The 24,466-nt window shown below is 40.9% G+C and overlaps 1 protein-coding gene across 2 annotated transcripts in view; it reads left to right on the plus strand.

Annotated features, from left to right (window-relative positions):
* The first annotated feature begins 5,439 nt into the window (after positions 1-5,439).
* Positions 5,440-24,466, plus strand: part of sox2 (SRY-box transcription factor 2) — a 36,503-nt gene continuing 17,476 nt past the window's right edge. The window contains exon 1 of one of the 2 annotated variants that reach the window (XM_086089060.1): positions 5,440-5,533. In XM_086089060.1, coding sequence (XP_085945186.1) covers positions 5,498-5,533 — 36 coding nt within the window. In that variant the 5' untranslated portion in view covers positions 5,440-5,497. The remainder of the gene's footprint in view (positions 5,534-24,466) is intronic. The other variant, XM_086089061.1, reaches the window with a different exon arrangement.

A 24,466-nucleotide genomic window follows, 5' to 3' on the forward strand; every position in this document is an offset into this window, starting at 1 on the left:
AGGTTTTGCCACAGAATTCTTAACTTCTTAAATTAAATTATTTTTCTTCTTCTATTGTGCATTTTACGGTATTTAACGCAGCTCAAATCTTACACTCGAGAGCCAAAGGTCAAATGTCAAGCTCAGAGTCATGACGCAACATAAATGTAAGAAATCGTGATTATTGTTTTTTCAATCTGTGGCCATTTTGGGCCCATCTGAAATGTATTTGGAAAGTACACTGATTCCATTTTCTGAAGTTGCATCAAAATTTCACGAATGAAACAAATTTGCTGCTGTTCAGATCATCCATCCTGACATCACAAAAATATTAGTATACCATTTACCTCACTCGCGTGGTTCGATGGCTTTTACAGCCAAGCATAAATGGTGCAACAAGCATGTTTCTAAATTACAGGCTCTTACCAAGAACATTTTTTTGGGGCGGGAGTGGGGGGGGGGGGTGCAGCCCCAAAGAAAAGGCTCTCTTCCTTTCAAATGTGTTAGAGTGAAATGTATGTTTTGTATAGTATACTGCCGGTTTGCATTTGTTTGGTTTTGGTTGCCATGGTGTCTGGTCTGGGTGCGCTTGATTTGGTTGTCACGCAGTGTTTTTGGACTGATGTGCAGTTAGAGACCATTGCCCGGGATATGTGATAGCTTATCAAAGTCTGAGCAGCCCCTCTCCTGAAACACACACACACACACACACACGCACGCACACACACACACACACGCTCACACACCCATGCAAAGTGTGTTTTGCGTGGGTGTGTGTTACAACTCATCAAGGGCTCCTCGTTTGGAAGGACTTTTTGACGTCTCGCTTGGCATCATGGGATACGGCTGTCACCTGACAATGCTGCCACCATGGAGATAACCTTCAGGGTGACAGGCAAGACAAAGACACACGTACACACGCACGTATGGAGCCACACGTACATGCATGAATGCCCAAACACACACACACACAAGACTTCACCTGCTGAGTTAAACACGGCGGAATGATAATTAGCGCTAATCAATATGTCGCATGTATACTGTAACAAGAATCTGACTCAGGATTTTTGGTGTAAGAAAATACTCTATGTGGATAGTTCATTTAAAACACACAAATACTTTCACAGTAGGCTACATATTAAATGGTATTTAATTTTATATAGCGCTTTCCACTTCACAAGGCCCTCAAAGCGCTTCACATTCGACTACTCATTCACCTGCTGATGACGCAACATAAGTAGCAACTGAGGGTTCAGTGTCTTGCTCAAGGATACTTTGAAGTGGTCACAATTATGGAGGACCAACACTGCCCAAATAAAATTATTTTGTTTTTTAAATAAAAACGGATATAAAAAATATATTTCAAAATTGAAATGCAAAAAATAAAAATAAATATAAAAACAACATATTTTTAGTCTCTCTCTCTCTCTCTCTCTCTCTCTCTCTCTCTCTCTCTCTCTCTCTCTCTCTCTCTCTCTCTCTCTCTCTCTCTCTCTCTCTCTATATATATATATATATATATATATATATATATATATATATATAGACTAAAAATAATCAATACAAAATACAATAATAGAAAACAAGAATCCCAAATAAAAATAAATGTGGAAATAAATATATAAATAAAATCAAATATCAAGCAATAGAGATCTTGTCATAGGCGTCCATTGCTGGAGCTCTCCGTGCAAGCCGGCGAGACGTCCTTGTTCGCCGACTCGCTCGCTCGACCACACGAGTCCAACCCAAGACGCACTTAGGACCGCCCCCTCATTTGAATAATATTTTGACCTGACAGTCTGCAGCATGAAATAAATAAATATGAGAGCAGAGAGTTTTTATTTATTGATTGAAGTTTAATTATATTTATTTTTGTATTTATTTCCGCATTTATTTTTATGTTTTTAATCTCTTTATTTATTTATTTATTTATTGATTGATTGATTTATGGATACATATTTTGTTGTTGTCTTTATTTCCATTTCTAAATTTTCTTTGTATTTAATTTTTGAATTATATTTTTATATCCGTTTTTATTTTATATGTATTTAATTTATTTATTTATTTCAAATTTTGGCCGTTTTTTGGTCCTGCATACACAATGGCATGGGATGGACCCCACAACCTCTGGGTCGGGAGACAACCACTCTACCACTGGAGCCGCGCCGCCCCACCACGTTAGCAGGATTTAAATTGCATCAATAATTACTCTATTACATATTTGAGTGCCGGTGGTTATAGTATGAAATCTCATTATTGCTCTGTCATCAACTATGTCGCCGCAGCTCCCTTGCTAAGAACGTTGAACCAGGTGCTGACGTCAGTGATTTATGCCGTGTGAATTTCAACATTAAAGGTAGTTTGAATTTTAAATGTTCCATTCTTTAGCTAACAAACACATACTGTGAGAAGAGTGGCCCGAGGGCTGGCAGTTGTCCTTCCGGGGGGATTTAAGAAGGCCCAACGAGCTTCTGCTGTGCGGGCACTATCATGTAAATGCTTGCCAACGATCATCTCCTGCATTTAACATGCCGCTTTTGTCTCACGTCCCCGCCCGTTGTGTATGAGAGAGTGAGTCAGCGATGTGTGCCATGTAGTTGCATGAGTGTAAGTACATAATTCATTAAGTAGGCGCTGTAAGTATTCCTTCCAGCACTTCCTGTCTTATGGGGCTCAGATGGTGTTAGCGGGGATAGTTGAGGCTTTAGCACCTGCTGTCACTACTACAACAGCTTTAGCTTGATGAGGATTACTGCTGGAAATGTTTATTAAGAGCATTAACGCGGTACCTTGTTGGGTAATTGATTGTTAGAAAGGAGTAGACAACATCAGGAAGGACCTCCAGTTGGATAAACTTTTTAGAAGTCGCTAACTAGCGTATATGTATGCCAATGAGAAACTTGGAAAGTGGATTAGTTAATCCAAAAATCCCGGAAACAGGATTAGCAGATGCAGTGGATATTTTGATGACCAGGTTTTATCTTTTAGTGAGCTCAAATGCACAACATACACTGCATATCTTGTTTTTCATGAGTCAACGAACCGGTTCAGGGCATACGCCACCTCTCACCCATAGACAGCTCGGATAGGCTGGAGCATGCCCGCAAGCCGTCAGGAGGATCAGCAGTTCAGAGAATGAATGAATTCCTCTCTGGGCCCAAACACACCTGAGATGGACTGACGCAAAGTAAAAAGGTTGGCCGTGGTCTGACGAGTCCACATTTCAAATTGTTTTGGGAAATCATAGATGTCATGTCCTCTGAAGAAAATGGACGGATGGACTGAGTGACTTTTGACACTTGTCTTGTGGAGATCATACTATGACTGGCAGACTGGTCACTATATATACGTACATTTACTGTATTGCACTGTGGGTGGCAGGCAATGATGGCTTTTTCAAGCTTCTCTGAAAAGATTCCAGCAACTTCACACTGTAAGACGGACACGCTCCCCCCTCTATTCTCTTGTTTATCTGTCATAATTAACATGCTGTGAAAACAAGACGTCGAATAAAGAAAGGCCACATCACAGGCAGGACAGTAGTAAATTTTTTTGAAAAATGATCACCTGACCTCTCTGCAAGTTCCGAGAATAGAAGCAAAAAGACAAAAAGAAGCATTCAGATTCAACCAGATTTAAACTCATTGTTTTTGCCGGTCCACTAAAATATATGCTCAGTGGGAAGAGCTAAAAAAAAAAAGTACACACTTCAAAACATATTCAGGTATACATTTTGCTCTCATTTCCAAGAGGCAACTTGATTATTATTCTACCTTATCAGCTATTTCTATAGCTACTCGGCAATGAGGAGAAAAAGAGGAGTTTTTCTCTTGTTTGCTGCTTAACTGCAAAGCATCTCTGTGTATCGAAGACACAAGCCTAATCACTCTCATTGTAGCCTCGTCCCATCATGGATCTGCACCAAGCAGTAATTTTGCTACGGTAGCTAACGACGCAGAGTGAGTCATTATCTTAGCGCCAGGCTAGGGCCCCTATTTAAAGATTCTCACCATGAATGAACAATTAGAGAACAGATTGCTGGCCTAAGTGGGGGAGAGGCAGCAAAAGACTGAGGGAGAGGAGATGAGGACATGCAGTGTGTGTGCTCACTAGTAGTGGAAGATACGGCCTCAAAATGTTACCACAATAGTTCAATTACATATATCATAATTATATTTAGGATGAGATGGAACAAATTCTTTGTGCATCCATTTAAAAAATGGATTCTCAATTGCTTTCCTAAAAACTTGTCACAAGGTGTTAGCGGCAACGGCAGCAGTGTTTCTTCAAACAAAAAATAACTGCTGACATACTACTGACGGAAGTGTCATCCAGTAACTCTCACTAGGGCAATGCCAACTGCATAGCAACTGACAACGTTAACGTCATAAGGGGCATCGTAACTGCATAGCAACTTCAAAACAAGAGTGACTCGACAAACTGAGAAGGGCAAACAAATCATCATAAGGGACATAGCAACTGCCTAGCAACTGACAACATTATCATCATAAGGGGGCATTGTAACTGCATAGCAATTTCAAAATACGAGTGACGAGACAAACTAAGAAGGGCTAACAAATCATCATAAGGGACATAGCAACTCCATAGTTACTGACAACATTATCATCACAAGGAGGCATTGTAACTGCATAGCAATTTCAAAATAGGAGTGACAAGACAAACTAAAAGTAGCTAATACATCATCATCATGAGGGACATAGCAGCTGCATAGCAACTGACAACACTATCATCATAGGGGGCATCGTCAATGCATAGCAACTTTAAAATAAGAGTTGCGAGACAAACTAAGAAGGGCTAACAAATCATCATAAGGGACATAGCAACTGCATAGCAGCTGACAACATTATCATCAAAAGGGGCATAGTAACTGCATGGCAACTAAAAATAAGAGTGATTAGACAAACTAAGAGTGGCTAATACATCAGTATCATGGGGACATAGCAACTTCATAGCAACTGACATTATCATCATAAGGGACATAGTAACTGCAAGCAACTAACAAAACGAGTGACTAGACAAACTACGAGTGGCTAATACATCAGCATCATGAGGGACATAGCAACTGCATAGCAACTGACAACATCAACATCATAACACGATGACCCCATGACCCATCCCAAAAACAGTCACATATTGATACTGATTCCTTATGTGATGTGTTGTGGCTTTTAAGGTCTGGGTGAATTCCTGACTGGATGACCACTAGGGGGTTCCAATTGTTTTTATTGCTGCAACAGACTAAAGAAAACATATTAGAGTGAAGGAGGTGCCTTGCGGAAGGGCATTTTGGCAGCGGGAAGCTCATCATCACCCACGACCAATTTTTTCTGTGTGTATGTGCATCTCCGTGTGTGTGCGCGTGTGCATATTTGCCTGCGTTCAGGCCTTTTGTGAGTGTCTTTCAAAAGAAACTGTCAGACTGTACTGAGCTCACAGAAGAGACAAGAAGCAGACTTTGTTTTGTTTTGTTTTCCTGCCTTGGTAGTTTTTGGTCTGAATGAGAGAGTGCGTGAAGAGGCAGCGAGAGAAAGAGGTAAGGAGTGCAGAAAGAGAGGAGCAGAGGTAACATGTAATTTACTGTTTGGCCCAATTGTACTGTACATGGCTTTAGATATGCTAATGATGCTCTTTGTCAGGCTCCACAGATAGCCATCAATCAGCTGTCAATTGGTCTTTTGCAAAGGGGAGAAAACTGAGAGAGGAATTATCCCCTCCCTTGGTTCTCCTCTTCTTCCTCTTCTGTGCTACCTCGCGCAATTTGGGGGTACGGGGAAAAGCCTGGCTCATGGATCTTTTGGGATTAGGAGCCCAAGTCAGGGCAGTGTCTTCAGAAATAAGAATCATATTGCGGTCTTCAATGTAGACTTCATTATCAAAATTCTACGTCATCCTTCTCATGAATGTTGCTGTATAGGAACGCAGTGAAATAAGATAAAAAAAAAGATAAAAGAAGTTTGATATCAGTCGTAGCCTTGAGTGAAGTCGCGTCGCACGCAACATGGCCGCCTCTGTCGGGAGAGAATGAGCCCGTTATGTCAGAAGCTAGTGTACATGCTCAGATAAGCTAACAGGCCCATTAGTGCCAGTTCATTTAGCTCGTTAGCTGAAGCTTGTGGGCTGATGACATTCATTACATATCATTAGCACACAATTACGACGTCTCATTCTGACTCAATGGATCCTAATGTTGGAAAACATTTGAAATGCTCTTTTATGAAATGTTTCTGTCCGCAGCGCAAGGTTTTATGAGCGCGACAGTTTTATAACCAGCTTTACTCAGATAGACCGACTCCATGCTGGCTTGTGTTCTTGGGTGACAAGATAAATATTTGTAACGCGGTTTCTTCATCTTCAGGATATTGTAATTAAAGTGGGCTTTTTTTGGAAACTTTGCAGACAAACCGTGTCAGCAAGAAAACACGAACCAACCATAAGCCTTTGATCATATTTCCGTTTTATAATGTTGATATAGAATCTTTAAGATTTGTATGCAGCGGTATTAGCAACACCAACAAGGGTAACAACAATGCTTCAATATGGTTGCTATGGTAACGCCTATCACGAATGATACCATTTGAGGACTATTTATTTTCGGTAGAACAATAAAGGTGAAGCCACATTTTAGCAGCGTCCTCCTTGAAACGCGCCAGCAAGGCACCACACAACAAATACAAAGTCCAAGAATAACTTGACCATAACGTTAAATCAAGAGCCCGCTTGCAACATATTGTGATGAAATCCATATTTCAAGTAGGCCTCCTGTGAAAGCACCTTTCTTTTTCTCCCGTCTTGTCTCGCTGACTGTGCCTTTTGCCCGTTGCAAAGAAACTTTCCAAATACTGTATGCCAGTTTTTTTTGTTTGTTTGTTTTTTAACTCATTTTGCTATTTTGTGGGTTTAATATTAGCGTTAGTGACTGCGATAATTAGCATTTTGACATATGTGTATAGATGGATGGATAGATAGATAGATAGATAGATAGATAGATAGATAGATAGATAGATAGATAGATAGATAGATAGATGGATGGATATTATAGGGATGGATGGATAGATAGATAGATAGATAGATGGAAGGATATTGGATGGATGGATGGATGGATGGATAGATAGATGGATAGATTGATGGATGGAAGGATATTGGATGGATGAATGGATATTGGATGAATGAATGGATATTGGATGGATGGATAGATAGATGGATGGATGGATGGATGGATGATAGATAGATAGATAGATAGATGGATGGATATTATAGGGATGAATGGATATTGGATGGATGGATGGATAGATGATGGATGGATGGATGGAAGGATATTGGATGGATGGATGGATGGATGATAGATAGATAGATAGATGGATGGATATTATAGGGATGGATGGATATTGGATGAATGGTTGATATTGGATGGATGGATGGATAGATAGATTGATGGATGGAAGGATGATAGATTGATGGATGGAAGGATATTATAGGGATGGATGGATATTGGATGAATGGTTGATATTGGATGGAAGGATGATAGATAGATGTCCGAGGTTATCTTTTTGTTATTCATTGGTGGATGGTGTGACCTCAATCTTTTCACAAAAAGCTTTTCACAATGCGCACGCACAATGCCATGCCACACACAGCTCCATGTGGACTCGCGCACACACCTATGAACACACACAAACACAAAGAGCGTTCTCTTTATTCTCCCTATCACACTCACCCACCCACTGATCCAAACGCAGACAGGCATTATTGATTTTACCGTCTCCAAGATGCTGAAAGTGTGCGCGCATGTGTGCGTGCGTGCGTACAAAAGGATTTAGGCCCTCACTGAGCTCTTGATACCATCAGCCACCAGGCACCCAAGTCCACTTCGTGCTTTCCCGGCTGCCACATTGTCTATTCTGCTCCGCTATGTGAAAAATGTTGAATATCAACAATGGCTTTCAGTGGTGTATTGTTGAGTTTTTGTATGAACTAATCTTGCCTCAGTGAAAGAGACCTAGGGCTTGGACAAAACGTCTAGAGCCACAGCATTCCGAGCTGGCTCTCCCCTTGAACACTGAGCAGAAAGCTGCGGCTGAGGGAGGCGGGCGGGCGGGCGAGGCGGGCCGCGGGAGAGGCAGGGAGGCACGGAGACCCGGGCCCGCTTGAGGGATTCGCAGGCCGGGCTGGAGGTGAGGGGGGAGGACCCACATGGCAGCAAGGTAAAGGAGACGGACGCTAAGAATGATCAGGAAAGGACACGCGGAGAAAAGACATCAAAGCTTTCCTTAGAAGAAAAACAGCACCGGTTCTTGTAAAAGATCGGCAGAAAGTCCAGAAAGAGATTTCCGTATTCCGTCGTCAGAGTAGTGGACTGTTTTCATTTTCCTGCAATGGAATGCTGGTGGGGAAGTAGCTGACGTCCAATCAGAGAACAGGATTGCAGGCCTTGTCAGAAGAACTGAGATGACATCACTCAAAAGGTAAGATGACGACAGGACTGCACACATTGTGTTGTTACTCGGGCCTGGTATCGATCCGAATTTCCTGAATCGATTCAATTTCTATTCACAAGAGTTCAGTTCCATTTGATTTTGATTTTCTCCAATTCGACTCACAAGAGTTTAGTTTGATTCGATTTCCAATTCGATTCACTTTACTTTAATCCAATATTGATCAATTATGAAACGTCATCATTTCTTCTTAAATATCATGATACAAACTCCACAAACATTAAATTCCAAATAAAATTTGATTCACAAGAGGTCAGTTCGATTTCAATTTTTTTCCTGATTCGATTCGATTCACTTCAAGTCCACTATTGATTAATTATGGAACATCAATTATTTTTAAATATCAAGGACATGATAAAAACTCCCAAATTCCAAATAACATTTTGCAAAGACAGTAACTGGTTAAATCATTTCGTTTATTAATGAAAGTAACGTGTTATAATCACTAACATGTTACACAAACATTGACATCAGCAAGGATGAGATGAAAATATTTTCACAATTCGAATTCAATAATTGTAAATATAAATTAAAAAGTCAAGTCTTTCATAAATGTAAGAAAATTATTTTAAATTGTACGTGAACAGTAAATTTCAAGAAAACTCTCAAGATACACCCCCCCCCCCCCCAAAAAAAATAATTTCTTATTAATTTATAGGGAAAAAGATATATCATAATAATCGATTGCTGGTTTTATGAATCAATATCAGGCTCGGAAAGGAAAATCGATTCGATATCGATTATTCGATTATTCGATTTTTGAAAAACCCATCTCTAGTTGTTGTTGTAGATTCTATATGGGCCTTCAAAGGTGTTCGAGTGCGTTCGTGTATGTAAAACAGGCATTGCCATTTCCTCTCCGCGTGAATCCAGCCTGTCCTGCGGAGTCCAAAAGAAGCAAAGTGCGATGATGAGGCAGCAGAGTTGATGTTAATCCGGCTTTGCGTCATCAGAGTTGTCAAGTCTCGAGTGTGGACAACATGCAGGGAGATCATCTTCAATTAGCAAGTACAAATAATATGACCTCTGCCGCTACCTCGCTACGCTCATTTCCATATGCATCCCGCACACAAGCTCGTAGGATGTAATGATAATTCAGTATAAGCGGATATGTGCGTTACCTTTGACCCCCGCGTGGCAAATGTGCGCATACATGAATAGATTACAAACTGATACTGTTTATTAATGTGCACTTCATTTTCAGCAGTAAAATGTAGCGCGAGTCTGATTTGACGTGTGGCTGTTTGAGGTCAGTGACATCAGAAACCTGGAATTGAGTGATGTTTGACTTAACCCTTCACCCTCTCCACACACACGCGAACACACACAGGCATCGTAATCGGCGGGCCCTGGTGATTTGTCCTCTCAGCTTGAAGCCCTGTCATTCCTCTCCGCTCTCTCTGCTCACAATTACAGCCTTGAACTGAACAGGAAAATCTGCTTCAATCTAGCAATTAGCCCCAAGGCCACTAGCTGTGCGTGTGTGTGTGTGTGTGTGTGTGTGTGTGTGTGTGTGTGTGTGTGTGTGTGGGTGTGTGTGTGTGTGTGTGTGTGTGTGTGTGGACTGTTCCGTGTTCATCCTCTTGACCATAAACTGCGGCAGGAATGACACCCTTGTGGTGACGCCGTCTCTTCTTTCATCAGGAAAAAAAGTACGTTTGTATCTGTTTCCGTTTTGCAGCAATTAGCATTAGGATACAGCTAAGTTTCCTCATTATTCACAAATTATTATTAATTATATATAAATTATTATCTTATTCAAAACAGGCCTAGTACCAGATATGGGGTCGATATTTAACCGAGATCATTTGGCCAAACGTCATTTTGTCATAAACACTCAACAAAATTATAATAAATGCATCACTTTTTCTACATACACAATATCACTATTTCTCTCAAATATTGTTCATGAACCAGTCTAAATATTTGATAGTGAGCACTTCCCCTTTGCCGAGATAATCCGTCCCAGCTCACAGGTGGGCCATATCAAAATGCTGATTAGACACCATGATTAGTGCGCAGGTGTGCCTTAGACTAACCACAACAAAAGGCCACTCTGAAAGGTGCAGTTTTGTTTTATTTGGGGGGGGGGGACGGGGGGGACTCCGAAAACCAGTCTAAGGCCCCGTCCACATGCAAGCCAGTTTGAATGTATCCTCACAAGTTTCTTACCGTTTAAGACGTCCGTCCACAGGACGGCGCGGTTTCGGACTTTGAAACCGATCACTTTTGTAACCGGGTTCCAGAGTGGGAAGATTTCAATACGTGCCCCGTACACGTCCGTCTGGACACCTTATGCAGGATACTCCTCCAATTGGTCGCAGCTCGATGACGTACGTGTCTGCGTGCGAACCGTCAGTCTGTCAACAACAATGGCGGATAGCTTGATGCTATAGCTTTGCTTTTGCAGCAAAATATTGAGCTTCTTTATTCCCACATTCAACAAGCGGTGTTGTGCTTGAATCACCCGCCATTGTCACTTCTCCTGTGTTCGTCTTTTTCATGTTGTTTCGATGCATGCAAAGCCATGTTTGTTCTGTAGGTTGCGATAAAAGTGTCCATCTTCTTCGCCGATTCTTCTTCTACGCTTTCCGTTAATTCCCTGTGGCTGCGCTACAGCGCCACCCCAGACTTGGCGTATACATTACAGCCGTTAAACGTCCTCAGCGTCTTCTTTTGGACACACGAAAGTCTTGAAATGCTTTTGCGTGCACGGGATTTGTTTGAGGAACGAAGCCGGCTTTGCTTCCGTCTGGACGGGGCCGAAGTTTTGAGTACATGTCAGGTCACATGTGACATAACTCTCACTTTTGATTGGTTGAAATGTGTCCTCTGAAAAGTCCCTGCAAGTACAGCAATCCAAATGTCGATGTCAAGATGAGGAAAAGTCAGCCAGCAGTCAAGGAGCGATGTGGTGCGAGGATGCAGGAGGATGATTTCGGTGGCCTCGGGGACGGCAGGCCTGACTGGGCAGCAACAGAGACGCTTAGTGCCGCCTGGCTTCCTCCTAAAGACTCGGCCTCCTTTCCGCGCCCTGCTCATCTCCTCCTGTGTGTCCTCTGACTACATCAGCATCCTTCTGTCCTTCTCTTGCCTCGCTCCTCCTTTTGTCCCTTCCCTCCTTCACCCTCAAGTCGCTTTCGCTCGCTCTCTTTGCCCCACTCAATCCCTCCATTTCGCACACTTTCTTAGTGTATCGCCTGTGGGCCGTTACAGATGCTCATCAGTGGGTTTAGAGGCTGGGGGGGGGGGGGGGGGGGGAGAATAATGTGTTCTCTGTGACCGTTCAGAGTGGCTGGGTCTGAAAAGAAGCCGGACATCAGCTTAATGCGGCGAGTGGAGAGACAGACGCAGGCAGACAGATAGAACGGACTCAGGCCTTTATCCGCATCCTTTAGGTGATGCCCGCTTTGGCCAAAAGAGCGCATAATATTCCATCTCGGGGCCGTCCTTGGATGCCTGATGGTTTATCAAAAGCAAAAGATGGATAGATGGGGGTGAAGAGGCTAATAGAGCTGAGTGACAGGTACTTCGGATGAAGAAAACTTTGCTGGGAGGATCACATTGTTGGGTCTCTTGCATTTCACGTTAGCGGTAACATGTTTCTGCTCCAGATCATTTGTTAGTTGTAATGTTCCAGAATTGGCAAAGAAAGTGGCTGTGGTATAGCCAGAGCTGTAGAGCGGCCAGCGGGGGATCTGATTACTGGCAGGGTGTATGTGTTGTACATGTATGTATGTATGTATACATACAAAGTGGAACGATTCAATTGGGTTCGACTCTTGTAGGATTACGATTCGGTTCGATATGGTATGACTCGATAAGTATCTCAACATATGTCAAAGTGGAACGATTCGGTTTGATTTGATGCATTTGATTTAAATCCAGAAATCATTTTCCGGTTTAAACCGGTTTTTGTTACACCCCTAGTAGGATGTAGTACAGTCAGTGGTATAGATGGAATTTTGGAAATTGGGGACAGGCATCAAGCTAATAGAAATCAATCACATTGTGCACAAAAAAATATCCAATCCTGACTGCCTTCATTTATTTCAAGTGTTACACTGCTTCACACTATTTAAATGCATACATTTAACTCATTCACTCCCAACCATTTTCACTGACGCATCCCGGCTGTTTTACTGGATTTTGACTGATTTTGCAAGGCCTCTTCTTTCATCAGAAAAAAGTACATTTCTATCTTTTTCCGTTTTGCAGTAATTAGCATTAGAATATGGCTAAGTTTCATCGTTATTCATAAATCTGTTTAGAACTTGGGGTAAATTAGCTTTTTTCAACATGGTCCTGGTTGATCTCTTTTGCTCTGCTGTCACCTGCTGGCCGTTTTTGTAATAACTACCATTTCTTCAACCATTCTCTGCAGTTGAGAGGCTGCATCAAAGCCTTCTGTATGCTCTAGCATTTAAAAAAAACATATAAATACGTCTTTGGGACACTTAAAACATCAAAAATAGAGAGTATTTATACGTTTTTGGGAGTTAAAAGCACTACAGCATCACGGGATTCAACTTTCCAACTTCAGAGCTTTTTTCTTATCCGAACGGAAAGGAAGTTTTAATAGTTGCCAGTCTGTTGCATGGTGCATATAGATAACAGATATGCATGTTTTTGGAATACGGGAGGAAGTTGGACCACGTGAAGAAAACACACAAAAACAGACAGAACATGTAGAATCCACATAGGAAGACCTTGACTACACCAACAAACTCCCAACTTTGAGACAGACATGATAACCACTAACTGTGCTGCCTCTCAATAAAAAAATGATATTGAATTTTATGAAAGGAATACCAGGAAAAAAATTGGCATAATAGAAATGGGTCAGCAAATGTCCCCCCCTGTCTACAGCTTATAGTCTCTGTTCCCGCCATTAAAACGTTACGTTATTAATGCCTACTTTCATAACACCGCCGTCAACACAACTACAGCAAAAATGTTAGTTCTATGAATGCTTTCCGTTTTGTTCGCAGCAAATGTTTTCCATTTGGCTGAAATAGGAAAAAGTGAGTGATGGTGCCGCACTGTTGTTCTGCTGGCAACACTGTGTATTAGACCTCAGTGCATTTGCATATTAGCGGAAGCATGGCTATATGCATTAGCAAACAAAGAGGTTCTAAAAGATGAGAGAGCGAAGAGGGGGCTTTTGCACAACAATAGGTCTGGGAAGGCTTAAACTGATCCGCAGCATACCTACAACAGCAGCCAAACGCAAACGCGGGGACATACGTCAACCTGAGAATAGGCCAACATGCACCATGCGTGCATGTGATGCGAATATCCAAATCCGGCCGGCTCCTCTGCTAAGTCCGACCGAGGCTGCGTGACGCGGGCACAAGCGTGCTCGCAATTCCCAGGTGCCAAAACCCCAACGCGATCCAAACCCGCTCCCCGTTACAACATGGACTCGGACACATGTGCAAAGTGTGACCACACAGATTAGCCCCCCCCAGTAAATGTGTGTGTGTTGACAGCGGTCAGTACTGAGGCATTTTCTTGCATTTGGGGAGGATGATGGTGGGATGCAGGGAGGAAGAGAGGCAAAAAGAGGATTAGAGTGATATGGAGACAAAGAACAACAATAGTTTGTCACATTTTGTCAGAGAGGGTTTTATAGAAAAGCTGATTTGGTGTATGCCACCAGCAAACAGCAATCACAACCACAGGATTTAAGACTAAATCAGAATTTGCAGTAATATCATTGCTATAATGTGGCTGAGACTTTTCAATGCAAAAAAACACTGAAACAAAGTTTTAACATTTTCAAGTACAACCTGTGGAGCAGTTAACAGAAACTGGACCGAATACAGATATTTTGTCAGTACCTTAGTCAAGGAAGCCTGGGAAAATCCGCAAGGCATGGAACCAGAAAAGCCAAAAGTCAAGAGTGTTAAGAGTGGTCCGATTGAACTCTGGGACCTTTACACTGTGAGGCAGCAGCGCTAACCGATTGTCCACCATGCTGCCAACATTTGCATTTGCATTTGACTTGACATTGATTGACATGTCATCATATTCACACAAATTTGGTATTACACCTCTCACATTCTCTCATACTGGTCACTGAAAGTTCAACATGGCATCTCGTGGTAGAGATGGGCACAAGTCTCGAAGGACTAGTGCAAGTCAAGTCTAAAGTCTTTGACCGACAAATCGAAGTCAAGTCCAAGTCTTTAGGTGTCGAGTCCAAGTCCTTAGGTTCCAAGTCGTAGTCAAGTCACAAGTCTTTAAGTGTCAAGTCACAAATCTTTGACACACAAATCCAAGGCAAGTACAATTCTTTAGGTGTCAAGTCAAGTTGAAGTCTTTAGGTTCCAAGTCACAAGTCTCTGACCCATAAATTTAAGTCAAGTCGAAGTCTTTAGGTTTCAAGTCAAGTCTCAAGTATTTGGCCCATAAATCCAAGTTAGGTTCCAAGTCAAGTCCTCAAGTGTTTGACCCACAAATCCAAGTCAAGTCCAGTCCAAGTCTTCAGGTTTCAAGTCAAGTCCAAGTCTATAGGTTCCAAGTCCATGTCAAGTCTCAAGTCTTTGACCCACAAATCCAGGTTAAGTCCTAGTCTTCAGGTTTTAAGTCAAGTCTCAAGTCTTTGGCCCATAAATCCAAGTTAGGTTCCAAGTCAAGTCTCAAGTGTTTGACCCACAAATCCAAGTCAAGTGCAAGTCTTTAGGTTCCAAGTCAAGTCTCAGGTGTTTGACCCACAAATCCAAGTCAAGTTCAGTCCAAGTCTTCAGGTTTCAAGTCAAGTCCAAGTCTATAGGTTCCAAGTCCATGTCAAGTCTCAAGTCTTTGACCCACAAATCCAAGTCAAGTCCTAGTCTTCAGGTTTTAAGTCAAATCCAAGTTTATAGGTTCCAAGTCCATGTCAAGTCTTGGGTGCACGGAAAGGGAGGGAGAGAGAGGGACAACTTACGAGCCGGCATACACACACATAGACAAGCCACACCATAGACTTGTAATTTTGACGAGTCCCAAACGAAGAGTCCGAGTCAAGTCTCGCGTCTTTAGTGGTCAAGTCGATGTTGCAAGTCTCAAGAAATAGTAACTTAAGTCTCTCACGAGTCCAAACCCGAGCCCCATTTCTCTGCCTCGTGGAAAATAACTCTGAAGATTTCACAAGAAGAAGTGTTGCTCTACACAAAGATGGCCGAGGCTTGAAGACGTTTTTCAACACACTGGACAGGACAGGTTCCACTCGGAAACAGGCCTCGCCACGGTCGGCCAAAGAAGCCGAGTGCACATGCTCAGTGTCAGCCTCAGTTTGCTGAAGACAATCTGAAGAAGGACATGAATTACTGGAACCATGTCCTGTGGTCTGATGAGACCAAATAACTTATTTAGTTCCGATGATTTTAAGCGTGTGTAGCGGCAACCATTTGAATTTCGTTATTCTACTAGTTTTTTTTTAGGAACCTGCGGTTAAGTGTGAATGAAAACAGTACATACTAGGAGTTTTTATCAAATTATTCGTTTTGAGATCACATTTTAATCTAACAGTCAAATTGATCTTAAAAGCATGATATCGAACATTAGACAATATCTGATATGTCCATCATTTGTAAACTACTTTGGACTAAAATTACTTTATAAAATACAGTGTGTTGGTGTTGTTTTGGGTTGTCACTGCTTACAATCAAGCGACATTTTTATTTTTTTTTTAAACAAAAATGTCTGAAAAGCAGCACGCAACCGAAGCTTTCAGGCACGTGAAGGGGGAAAAAACAGCATGATCAGTCCAAATGAATGAAATGATTTAATGTTTCAGTCTCCCTCGCCCTAGGGAATGGAACGATACGGGCTCCCTAATTGACACCGGGTCAACTGGCTCCTGACACACACACACACACAAACACACACACACTCACACACTTGCACTGTTTGACACAGTTTCAGCGTTCTGTCTTTCCTTCTTCTCTCATACGCACATTACAGTCCTTCCAGTAGCCATCCAGACTTGTCCAGTGCGGGCCAGAAGGGGACAAACAAAGGCCCGTGCTGTCTGGCTATAATGATGGATGAGCACGACTCTGATATTTGGGAGGGATTTCGCAAGAGTCAGTCCATTCCCAGGCTGGGCTGCTGGTCAACAGCTTTCTATCACACGTCCTTCAATGACACATTCTTGCGGGGAGCGAAACAAAACGTGGCATGGTTCTTGAATTTGAAACTTTAGGGCAGCACAGGAAAGCACAATTTCATTAGAAGAGAATGAGGTATTTTATGTTTCTCAGTGTTTTTACTGTCACAATGTGAAGTATATTTTCGCCATTTAACTCATTCGCTGCCAGTGACGGCTATAGTCGTCAAAAATTCATTTGAACTATTTCTATTAGTTTAACATTTTTTTTCACTTTTGCTAACAAAAGTATGAAAACCTAGAAATGTTTTATTGTACATTCAGAACAAATATAACATTTGTAAAAATCGTTAGTTCACTAGTGAAGTCATGTGATTAATTACAATTAAAAAATGTAATCGCCTGACGCCCCTAATTTAAAAAAAAATATTAAAAATGAGAGGCGTCAGACGATTAAAATTTGTAATCAAAATGAATCGCATGACTTCAATAGTTGACTCACGATTAATCACAAATGTTATATCTGTTATAAATGTACAATAAAAAATGGGAAAAAAACTAAGAGAAATAGTTCACATGAATTTTTGATGTCTATAGTCGTCAATGGCAGTGAACGAGTTAATGGGAATGCAGTGTATTGTATCTTGAATTTTTAAAAATAACCTTCTAATGGAGAAACACAACCACTTGTGTGGTTGTCCTTGAACGCATTGATAGAGATTGGGTCGATTCCGGTACATTCTAGGCTTTTGAAGTACTTTCTCCATAGCAACATACACCTCCATTTTGTTAATGAGGACCTGCTCTGAGTATTTAGAACTGTGATAGATTTGTAGACGGAATGTCCAGATGTACATGCAAGTCCTGATGCTGGGGTTGATCATTGGTTAGCTTTCGCTCTGCTGGGATCACTTTATTTTTGTTTAATGGGATGGCTGGATTTGTTTCCACAACATTTCAAACTCAGAAAAAAGTAGACGACCAGTTGACGAGTCAACTTTGTTACTCCACAGTCCACTTCACAGTTTAAAGCTTGAAGTTGACAATTCGCTAATCACCTTTTTGGCATCTCGTCTTCCAATTGACCAGTTTAATGAAGACTTTTGGGTCTCACTTATTGTGCTGGGAACAATCATGCATAGGATGGCAATACTTTTAAGCATATTAACTATCCCGGCCCAATTGTTCAGTTTTCGGTTATTTTAACCACTGGTTAACCTCTACTGGTCGGTTAAATTCTTAGCCCGATGTTAGCTAACCGACCATTAAATATGGATTGTTCAAAACGTTGTTAGTTAACAGCACAGTCAATGTTAACCGCATGGGTTCAACTAACTGTTTAGCACTAAGATATCCCACAATTGCTGCTTTTGAAAAAAAAAAAAAAAAAAAAAAAAAAACGATAGCCAGATGATCCCGAGCACTCCTAAGGAAAAAAATTAACAGATTGATTAATTAATTAATTAATTAATTAATTAATTAATTAATAAATCAATTAATTAATTTATTTATTTATTTATTTATTTATTTATTTATTTATCTATTTATTCATGTGTTTGTTTTTACAGATATTCTTGATTTGCATCACATGGATGTAATATGCTTCTGTCAATATATGATTTAAATTAATGACTGAAAAACGGACAAAATCAACTCCTCTGAATAACTCCATGAGCTCATTATTTTTGGGCTTGTTACGTCTATTTTACATCTGTATTATTATGTCTGATTGAATCCAAGTTTAGATTGTTATTCAAGTGACTGTGGACAGAGAAAATTTTCCTGGTGATTAGTAGTGACGTGATGTTCACCGATATTTTTTGGACTTCATTTTGTAAAAAGGTTGAAATGTCCAAATAGATCACAGTCACGTCTTATAAATTGAAAATAATCTATGAAGTGTTATTTTTCCCAACTTTATAAAAGAGTTTTAAAATGTGGATAAAGTAGGACTCATTTCAATTTAGTTACTGCGGTTAACGGTTGGTTAAGATACAACCGAGTTTTAAACAACCGGACCTGTGTGTAAATGTTATGTCATGTTAAATAGTTGCAATCATTGACATCAGGATCTGCATCCCGGTTTGTATAACGCTTTACGATTTATTAATACAATTTTAGATGACTTTATTAAATACGGTGATCGAGCCAACATTGATACCTGACAAAGTGCAGACGTTAGTGGAGACGCAAAAGAGTCAAAGGCCATTCCGGCACATCAGCTCACTCCTTTACATCTTCAATCCTCTCATTTACGGCGTGCTGCAAAAAAAAAAAAAAAAAAAAAAAAAAAGTGTCTGTATTGACTTCTAATCAGATGCCAGTCGAGACGATCGCGTTAGCCGCATAAGATAAAAGCGCACTGATTCCCCACCGGCTGTATTGTCACTAAACGTCTCGTCTCTCTATGGACTGTAAATGATTTAATTTGAGCAGCAGATGTGGCGTTGAGATGGCGCGCTTGCACGCGCTCGTTGAGGGAGACAGGCGGAGGGAAGAGCGAGGGGAGGGCTGGAGAATTGAGGAAATGACAGGAAGGAGAGAAAAAGCTTGGCAAAGTGACAGCCAACAGCAGCCCGGGTACTTGACGGGGCTTTCAAACGCCGTCATTTGCTGTGTGTGTGTGCGCGCACGTGCGTTTTTTTTTTGCGCATGGGCATCGTGACAGCTGAATGAAAATCAATCTGCTTCTGCATCTGCCATGCCTCGAGTTAGTGTGAGGGCACACAGATGGGCCTTCCTCGCCGCCGCGCTGGCTGGCTGGCAGGCGACCAACTCAGGTCTTGCCACTTCTTCCCTCCACTCGCTTCTCGTCCTCTTTATCTCCTCCCTGTCTTCTCTTTTGCTAATCAGATGGCAGGCTGTGAAGAGGAGCTCTTTTCCCGCGCTGACATCTCCAAGTCACTCTGGCAGCAGATGTTTGGGCCCTCCGAAGCCGCAATCGGGGCTCTAATCACCCTCATTGACAGCTCGGAGGGGCCCCTGTTGCAGCTCTGAATGGCAAATTAAAGCGTTTTTTTTAGATAACGTCGGTAATTGGCTAAATCGTTTATAAGCCCGGAGATCACACTTGTAATCTGCGTTCCAACGCCGCGGATCACGAGAAGCGAGATCTCCGCGTGCCCCGCGCCATCTTTCCTTGCTTCCCTAAGTCTCATTCCTGATGCGTTGCGGGATGTTTTGATGCTTGATGATTTTGCCATCAGATTAGCGAATACTAATCGTTCCCGCCGCTGCAGTTTGTCTCACTGTCATGCGCGCCCGCTATCCGCTTTCCTCTCATCTCGTGGCCGGCATTAACTCCATTAGACTGGTAATTGGCTCTTAAAGCGGCGGCCGCGGACTCCGAAGGCCACTTAATGTCCATCTCTTTGCCTTCCTTGGCTGCGCTCGCCAGTCCATCAGCTACCTTCGCCAGTTGAATGGCATTAACTAGTCCTGCATAGAAATCGGAGGCCATATTAGTGTTATCCTCCCCTCTCAGCCTATTGCTTGGCTTATGAGTCGCGATCAGTCAAGATGATATGGTTAAGTGGATATTTTTCGCTCGCATCGCTCCAAAATGGGGCACCAAATAACCCCCAACTGTCACAGATGAATATGCAAATTCTGCATATGGAGGTCTACTTCAGCCTGAGAAACTAAATGCGGTTGTGGAAAATTCCGTTTTGGTCACAACCTCACATTGGGTCCTTTGCATTTCATTTCCAAGCAAGAGAGGAAATAAAATGTGAGAATAGTTTTACTGACCTGTGGAATCAAAATAAGCCGTTTCCAGCGACTATTTATATTATATGATGTATCCAATTGCAATATAGTTCGCCAATAGGAAAACAGTGAGCTAAGGTTCTTCTACTCATTCATCCTCGCCAAAGTTTGCGCATGCACTTGTTTTCATAAATCTGTTTTCATGAATGTACTTCCAATCTTCATGAGGACACATGGAGTCAGACATGTTCCGGAAAAAAAAGTATTAACATTTTTTTTTTTTATGCTGATTAAAGCTAAAGTTGGCATGCTGATTCCAAAATTGCAGTTTTTTCCCCCTAGCATGTCAAGTTTTTACTCCAAAATTCCACTGAGGAGCTGTAGAAAGACTGTAGTAAAAAGAGCTGCAAAAAAAAAAAAAAAGAGGTAAATAAACATTGCAGGTATACTTTCTTTCATATTTCATTGAATTTGACATTTTTATAGAACATCAAGCACATCTGTCAAGTACAGTATGTTTCATATTTGAGTTTTGGATTCCACACCCCAAATTTTTTTTGTTAAAAACAGCGACAAAAAAATCATGCTCCCCAGTGTTATCAATTATTTTTGACACAGTGATGCACTGGTTGATTAAAGGCATGAAACCTGACACATGCCATTAAACTCGAGGTCTGACTTCACGACTATCAGGTCAAATCCAGGAAATGATGGAGTCAATCTTTTGACTGTGTGCTTGGCTTCCCTTTCCCGGGTTGGAAGGATGTTTTTTAGATGAGAGGCACCAAATGAATGCGAGGTTCACCGGCAGCTTCTGGGGGGGCAATTGTTGAGATGAATGACTTCCTGACAAGATCATGACGTTAACACCGATGAGCCGACGGCAACATCAGGCACGGTGACAAACAGTCATGTCATCGCTCAGCCATTGCAGCGGAAAGCACCTTCAATCCTTTGAAACTATTCTTGTGTTCTGCAGTCATTTGTATGAACGTATGTTATTTCAACTTGAAGAAACAAGCTTTTTTTATTTTTTATTATTTATTTATTTTTTTGAGGCAGAGAAGCCACCGCCATGCTCCATCCTCACCCCAAGAGAGACAAATCATTGACTTGATAGCATTAACCATTGCATATTTCATAGCAATTGGCAATTTATTTTATACATTATTGATTTTTGCCCGCAACAATCATGAAAAAAATGCCCACGAAATCCTGGAGGGACTGTCTAGGATTGTCTACAAATTACCTATAGATGACATATGTGCCACAAATCATCATATGTCCAGCATTTATTTTGTTTTTATTATTATTCGGATTGCTGTAGTAATTGGCAGTGGTAGAACATACATCACCACTCCAAATGTAATGAATTATTATTATTATTATTATTATTATTATTATTATTATTATTATTATTATTATTATTATTATTATTATTATTATTATTATGGAGTGAGGCATTTGTGTGACATAAATATTCACACCCTATATTGCCTGGACATAATTTGAATTATTTGCATAATAATAATAATAATTATAATAATAATAATAATAATCCAAAATATTTGATATCAAAAAAAAAAATTTTAATAGTGAAAATAGTTCCTTTGCCTGGTAGCGAGTTACTTTTATTATGAAGTACTGTAATTCAATTACTAACTCAGTTACTTTTTTAAGCAAGTAATGAGTAACTATAGCTAATTACTTTTTTAAAGTGACGTTCCCAACACTGCAAATCAATTAATAACTTACTAATTCATTTCACCTCCTTATCATCTAATGTCATTTCTGTCCTTTTTTTCTGTGTTGGACTGTGAAGTGGAAAGAGAAAAAAAATGAAGAGCGCGTGTGCAGGGCTGCTGAGGTGGAAAGGTGTAAGAAGCTGTATTATTTTTTATTTGTTTTTGTATTTTGCTTGTTTCTTTTGCGCCGGTGAGCGGCGGCGTTTTGTGAGGAGGCGTTTCGCGCGGCGCGGCGCTTTTGACTGAAGCAATAAACACTCACTCATGCATGCGAGAGAACGAGGGGGACGAGTCCTCCCATAAATTATACGAGAAAATTAATTAGCAATATAAATGCCGGGCAGAATGCATTATGCGCAATTGTCTTGCTATCTTTTCAGAAATTAGTCTTTTAAAATGAACGTTGTATTAATCATCTTGTGGAATATTTTGTGATCACTGAATTAATAGTTGAGCATCGGGGAGGCCGCATATTTTTCGGCATTCATTGGCATAGGCGATTGCCTCTTAATTATGACGGCGTCCTCCTCTTCTTCGCACCTATTAAATCCTGTTTTGTGGCGTCGCCGCAGCCCGCTCGCCTGGCCCTGTATCTACTAATTACTTCTCTAATTGAATTTGCTCTCTGTTGCCAGGCTGTTTTTTTTTTAAGTGGCTGTTTGTTGCAGGGCCTCATTGTGTCCTTGTGTGAGAGCGAGGCTGCGAGCCGCCTCGCTGACAGTAACAGGATGCTCTTCCTTTCCCCCTCCCTCCCTCGCTCGCTCGCTCTCTCCATCTCTCTTTCTGTATTCATGTCCCTCCGTCTATATCGTTACCTACAGCTCCGAGGCATGTACCGAGTATGAATGAAGAAAATTAATTAACAAGAGTCAGGGTGGGACTTCTAAACTCATTTTTGAGCCTCTAGCAGGGGTGTGACAAACAAACAAAAAAAAGTTTTTGTCACGGGCCATTTCATAGTTATGTTTGCCTTCAGACGACTGTTATGACTATGAAATTTTTTTTGTATAAATGCCTCATCAAATCAATAAATAATATGCTGTTGGCTATGCGTATATGATGGTTATTCATTTGAAATCAGAAGTCTTGAACAAAAGTGAAAACCAAATATTGAAGTTTACAACTATTGCTCAGTTTATGTTAAGAGTGAGATTTAGTAAAAAAAATTTTTTTTTAATATCCGTTACATCTTCTGCGAATATTTTTTCAAATTTGGTGCATATTTTCTGCCCAAATGAAATGAAAACATCCAATTAGCAAAAAACAGGAAACAGACAAACTATTTGCTTTTGTGGGCCACATAAAATGATATGGTGGCCCAGATTTGGCCCCCAGGCCTTGGGTTCGACACCAGCATTCTGTATGCGTAGGCTAATGGATCTTTGAATCGTAGATTATAACAAAATAACCCCTATTGAATCAAAACTTGCTCATCCAACCTTGACCTACACATTTTTCTGAGTCAAGATGAGGTTTTGATCAAACCTGCAACCGCAATAACTTTAGAATTTTGTACTTAAAAGTAACATACTCAAATAAGTAGTAAATCAGTATACAAATAAACGTGCCTTGCCTTGCCTAAGGACCACTTATTTGAAAAAAAGCAAAGGTTTTAACCTGGATTTAAAAGGATTTACACTCGGGGCTGACTTCACTTCTGTTGGCAGCTAATTCTATTTGTGTGCAGCATAACAGCTAAATGCAGCTTCACCATGTTTACTTTGAACTCTGGGTTCGACCAGTTGGCCCAAGTCTGTGGATCTCAGAGCACTGCTGGGTTTGTATTCAATGGGCATTTCTTGAATTCCATTCAGTGATTCGTAGACCAGAGAGCAGAATTTTGAAATCTATTCTGCACCTGATTTGGATCAAGGGCTTCCTTTCAAGTTTTATTTCTAATTCATCAATGTTGTAAAAGTATCACGTCTAATGAAGTTACAGCAAAAGTAATTATCATTAAAACAGCATACAATCTATGAGATGTTTTGGGATTACAAATTGCGGCGGTTTAAAAAAAAGCCTTTTAATTTCCAAATCATCAGTATTAAAAGTTTTTTAATTTTTTTTAAAAAAATACTTGAGCTGACTGAATATATAATTATACGGCTCTTTTTTCGTGCCCAGTGCAATGCGGCTTGAGGCGTGATCTAAATCTGCGCAGGGGCAGGCCAAACTAAGATTTGGTATTTTTGCAGAGCCATCCATAATAATTTACATGTTAAATGAATACCTATGTGAGATCATCCATCAAAAATAAGCATTGCGAACTTTTGCTGAAATTTTGCCGCATCTCATCGTATTTGATTGATGAAATGAAATGAAACGTGTGAGAGTATAAGGCAGTTTGAAAATAATTTTAAAGCAAAAAAAAACAACAACATTATCACTCGTTCCTTCTTCAACCTCTTCCTCCCTCAACCATCTTC

This window comes from Leptonotus elevatus, chromosome 11 (assembly GCF_054856555.1).
Source record: "Leptonotus elevatus isolate MCC_2025b chromosome 11, RoL_Lele_1.0, whole genome shotgun sequence".
NCBI lineage: Eukaryota > Metazoa > Chordata > Actinopteri > Syngnathiformes > Syngnathidae > Leptonotus > Leptonotus elevatus.